Source organism: Branchiostoma floridae, chromosome 7 (assembly GCF_000003815.2).
Source record: "Branchiostoma floridae strain S238N-H82 chromosome 7, Bfl_VNyyK, whole genome shotgun sequence".
Classification (NCBI taxonomy): Eukaryota; Metazoa; Chordata; class Leptocardii; order Amphioxiformes; family Branchiostomatidae; genus Branchiostoma; species Branchiostoma floridae.
The window spans coordinates 12007853-12013513 of record NC_049985.1 but is presented as its reverse complement, the minus strand read 5'-3'; the positions used below and the strand labels follow the sequence as shown (position 1 = coordinate 12013513).

The 5661-nt window shown below is 41.6% G+C and overlaps 1 protein-coding gene across 1 annotated transcript in view; it reads right to left on the bottom strand.

The window, feature by feature from the left end:
• Positions 1–1129: 1129 nt before the first annotated feature.
• Positions 1130–5661, bottom strand: part of LOC118419776 (relaxin receptor 1-like) — a gene marked incomplete in the record, with an annotated part of 17256 nt that continues 12724 nt past the window's right edge. The window contains 8 exon segments of the mRNA XM_035826365.1: positions 1130–1978; positions 2284–2489; positions 2867–3473; positions 3864–4093; positions 4397–4474; positions 4801–4872; positions 5136–5207; positions 5367–5438. Coding sequence (XP_035682258.1) covers positions 1752–1978; positions 2284–2489; positions 2867–3473; positions 3864–4093; positions 4397–4474; positions 4801–4872; positions 5136–5207; positions 5367–5438 — 1564 coding nt within the window.

Genomic DNA, 5661 nt, shown 5'->3' with positions numbered 1-5661 from the left:
TTTGTAATTGTAATGTAGTCGGAAACGATAAATGCGTTGCTAATATGTAATTAGTGAGTGAGAATATCTAATTACCAAACGATGAGCAGATGCGTAGAGTTTGGATCAACTTCCTGTGTCTTTTTATGCAAATACAATCAATCAATCAATCAATCAAAGAGGTTTCATATAAACTACATGGTGCGTTCCCGGAAAATTAATTTCTGTCTGATGTTTATTTGGGTCAAATTTGCCTTTTAATACCTCTTAGACTGGTTAATTCCGCTAAAATACACATATCATATTACGGAGTGGGACAGATGTCATCTTGCTGTGAGACCGGGTGTTGTTTTTCTACACTAACTACTCATAGAGATGATATTTGTTCTCGGAAATTGCGGATATGATACGTAATGCGATTGGCGCGATGACCTATTTACAAGGCTTTAAAACAAAAACGGAAAATTAATAATGCCAGTATGTACAAACATCTTGTGAAATAAATGTAGAGGGCAGTTTGTTACACTGTTTTCTGAAACAAGACTACAGTTCAGCAGAAGGCTAAAGTTGTGAAGGGAAAGCGAGCGAGGTGTCCATCTATATTTGCAAGTGAGGACCAAATACCCTATCACAGCCTTATCCGCAGTACCGCTCGAAACCACCATTATGGTAACAAGTGACAAACTCCGTCTTTTCGGGAATGGGGAAATATCGAAAGGCTTGCAAAGGTTTTAAAAACTTTTTTCGACGTAGATTTTGTTGATTTGGCCATTCAAAATCAAGAACGAATTCTCTAAGACCTTTCGCAAACAAGGCAGTGTGTCATAGATGGTTTATCTACATCTTACGAATAGAAATGGTCGAGTGTACATTTCCTGTACATTGTTCCTCTATGTAGGGCTGCCATCAAATTTCAATTTTGTGAAACAAGACACTAAAAAAACACACCCATGGTTTTGACTGTTGGTAGACATGGCAAGTTTCCTATATGTAACTACATGGTGCGTAAGTGAAACTTCGGTCAAACTCTTGCTTTACACGTGCGATCATACTAACAACCGCTAGATGTCGCTCTCGCAGCGTGTGTTTCAAAAGCCTCAGCGATGTGGCAAAATTAACTCGTGCTCGCACACAAGTCTCAGCCTTAGTCATAGTTATCATATAACGGTTTAATGAAACTGACTGATGCAATAAGCATATATTGAAGCCACTGGGCCCTTAAAACCTATATACAAATGTAATACAAATATTTAGAATAATAAAGAAATACAAAATACAGTCTGCTACTATGTCTATGGCTGCATTTCATGGATAACAAATAGAGAAATGTCATTCATTTTAACCACATATCCAGGTTGTTGAGGTAGATTCCGTACAATTTGTTTGTACGTTTGGTCCCCATTTTACTCGCCAAAGGGAACATTAAACACGACGTGTTAATGAATAGATTTGATACAATTTAACGTTAATATTATGATTGCATTCTGCCGGCCTGCTCTACTATCCCCATTCCTCAAGCGGTGAGTAAAAAAAAAACTATGCGTGTCAAATACAAATACATTTCGTGCCCTAATGTTATAGTTAGGTAGGAAAAGTTTCATATCTGTTAGTAAATATGACAATGATTGTTGATATGATACACTACATTGACGTTGAAAATGGCGTTACGGCTCACATCGACAAAAGCTGTTATTTGTAACAACTGCGTTGACAGATTTGCAGAAAGTCCCTGACGATATGGTATTGTTTCCATAGAGCAAGTTCCTTAAATGTCACGGTTCAAAAACGTCGTCTCCGTTTGTTTTAATGGACTCCCAACCACCATCCTCGCTTGAATTCCGTTCCGGGACGCTGTCAAGTGTGCAGTTCTTCCCCAAACCGACAGAAGTCGTGCCGTTTACTGTACTGGAAGAGGGCGTCCTGTTGGGTGTGCTGTTTAACGCTGACGCAGTCGTACAGGTGGTACCAGCTGACGTATCGGAATCCGACGAACGCTTCACTACAATTTGGAGAAAAATTTTTCATAAAGAGAATCACTTGCTATAGATGCACCGAAAACTTAAGGAAAAGGCTAAATGATACAAGTGCATCGTAAGGTGTCTTGTTACTTGTAGCGAACGCCGAAGCCAAAAAAGACGACACCAACTACAAAACACTCTGGCAACCGTTTCAGCTGAATAAAATTAGAACAACGCATTCAAGACTGCCTAAAATGTGATTTTCTGTCGTAAGTCTACCGCTCAACGTTTGTGAGGTTTTATTGGCAGTTTACGAAGGGTTGTGTCATTCCTACAACTGTCTTACCTTGTTGCCTGAGTACTAACGGCCTGTTGGTGGACGCACGAAAGCGTTTTAGGTGGATCTTTTTGACGAAGCTGCACAGCACGCCGCTGAAGGTCCGTGTGGTGAGGGAGTACAGGATGGGGTTGATGGCGCTGTTGATCGGCAGGATGAAGATCACGATCCAAGCGTACATGGAACCTGAAAGAGCAGTCGTTCTTAGGTTTTTTCTCTGAATGTCTTATTAGCTAGGTTCGTAACCTGGAATCCAGCCATTCGTGGCTTGCCCTACGTAGCTAGTGTGAGCTCTTTACGGGGCAGATGGAGCTCTCTGCCGCCGGGGTAATCGTCTACACCCGGTAGGATTTTCACGTCCACTAGCTTTACGGTTTGGCAAGCCTCGAATGACAGGATTCCAGGTTACTCGATTAAATACCTTAAACGCTTGCAGGAAAACGGTTAAATGTATGAGCGATATCAATCATAATACATAATTTTTAGGTATGAAATTACAGCACTAGTCACAGACATAACACCTATGTTTCATATCTCTCTTTTTAAAACTTTGGGGCTCAGCGAATTTACCTGAAATTTGAGAGAAGTGAACGCCAGGAACTTGAGTGCAGTGATGGGAATCCAGACCAGGGAGTCCGTGAGCACGATGAAGAAGAACCGGGTAGCAAAGGACATGTCCCCAAACGTAGTGAAAGAGGAGGCGATGGACCGCCGTGTGCGCTGGATGGAGATGAACATGCCGGTGTAAGCTGACAGGATGATCAACAAGGAGGTGAAATTGACCCCGAGAAAGATGAACGCACTGTACTCCCATCCCCTCAAGTACGGCTGGTGCAGATGCAGGGGGAAACACACGCCGTTGTTGCCATAGAAACTGTCAAAGTAACCCAACCCGTGACCAATCAGCGGCGAGAAGGCAAGAAAGAACCCAGTCAGCCATATCGCAATGAGCACGACGGCTGCTTGCCGCACGTTGGGTCTCCTGTCGCGGTACGGGAACACGACGCAGAGAAATCTCTCCACGGACATGTAGGTTAGAAGGAGAACCGACACCTCCGAGGAGAGCATGGCGAGGAACCCTGTAAACTGGCAGCCGAAGCTTTCCTTCCATTCCAACGCGTGCCGGTTGTAGATGCCTCGGTAGACGACGTCTTTCGTGCCGATGATGATCAGGTAGACTCCCATCACGAGATCTGACGCTGAAAACGTGATACAATGCAGTGAGATATTTTAGTGACATTATGTTAACTTTTGCATGTGATACACAATCACGGCGGACAAGAGCCAACACTTAGACATGCTCAGATTTACTTGGAAAATTCCCGGTTTAACCATCCAACATGGCGGACAGTGACGCAAGATTACCTTTATCGGCGGTAACCCATATCCGTATTTAGGGATATCAAAGACAGTGATTTCAAACTGCAATGTTTTCAAATTATTACCATTCAAACACACCGTCCATTGTCATTGACCTGATATTCCTAAATGTTTATAAAAACAACGGATATATGTTACTCCACGGATGAATACGACGTCACAGTCACGTGATTGCGAACACCCTATCACAAAAAGAAGCGCCATCTTACCACAGAGATTCTTGATGAAGAGCGAGTGGACCTTGTTCTCGTGTTTCATGAGTGACCTGCCGATCATGACGCACGTGTTCCCGGTGCAGGTCAGCACGGCGATGACCCACACACACACCCGTAACACGCCCCGCGCCAGGAGGTGCTCCAGGGAGGAGATACCGTCAGAGTTCGGCTCACAGTGGCGCACGTGCAGGGCGAAGTTACAGTATCGGAACTTGCTGAAGTATCTGCAATAGTAATTGTGTTACAGACATGAGGTCATTAACATGTTGAACGAATATGTGCTTTGAGATGTAGCGAATACAAGTTAGTTATCATCTTAAACCCTTGTGAGTAGAAAATTCAGCCAGCAAATATTTTTCAAAATATTTGTAACCGACGAACCCAGAGTACCCAGCACAATACTGAATACGCTGTCTCGTTGACTTAAATGTAGAGAAACTACCATTGAGATAACCATTGGCATAGTGGTCAAACCAATTAGATATCTTAAACGAAAGTTTGACGATTCTAAATTAGACCTGACTTACACATGGTCCAGGTTCGTGGTGTTATCAAACATAGCTGTGGAAAAGTCCTTCCCGGCGACGCCCACATCAACAATCGCTCTGTAAATGAAACATAAACATTTACAAACACATGAAGAGGTGAACTACTATTTTGCATACATTGAAATTACTATAACATAAAACGTTGTAATTAAGTTAGTCAAATGATACTTGTGTTATGATATCATCTCATCTCATATCAGTATGATGTATATAATATGTACATATATAACATTTAGACTCTCCAGTATAACATCCAAGAATATGTCCATTAATGCAGTTGATGATTGGTTTTGAAAACATGTGATAAATACTGTGAAGTCACAACCGTGTAACAACGTGGTGACCGTTGAGTAAAAAAAAAAAAAAATATAATGTATACGTACAGCGACTTAATTCTGTCGAGTCCTTCAAAGACATCTTCGTCCATCGATTGCAGTGGATTGAGCGAGATGTTCCTTAAAGACAAGATTTGCTCTATAGTTTAAGAAAATATTCTAATATACACTGTAGGAATTTTACTCAGTCAAACTATATACAGTACGGTCATAGTCACATGAAGCGCAACATATGAAGCACAACATATGGAGCTAGCGGACAGAATCGAGTAATAAATCAAGTTTTGCTCAAGGCAGCACATACATGTTTTACTGGATACAAGTTCTAGATAGCAGTGAAACAACATCATCATGTAATACAATAAAAGCAAGACCATGCTTACAGATTGTCCAACATCTTCAACTTGACGAACGGCTTGGGTGGGAATGTTGAGATGTTGTTCGCTGAGAGGTCCCTGGATGGTGAAAAAGAGAGAGACGTCCTTTTAAACAATTTTCTTGCATGTTTCACCAATAATATTATGTCCAAGTTTCAAACTCCAAGTTTCAAAAAGTGCTGTTCTCTAAAGCATCCCAAAGCATACATTGCATTCTACGTGACATTTCATACTCACAGGTCGCTAAGCTGTGACAAACAGTCGAACGCATGGGGCTCGATCGTTGATATTTTGTTGTTCCCAAGAGATCTGTCAAAAAGACAAATGATGAAAAACGTGAAGACAACAATACAACCACGGAGAAAATTATGGTAACAAAAAAGTCACGTATACTGTCACCCAAATAGTGCATCTCTAACCTTTTGCTAATCACCAATGAGACTACGAAAATCTTCGACTATACGTTATACAGTATACTCTCTTCAACTATACGTAATGCAGTATACATCGACTGCCATAGCTGATGGAAATA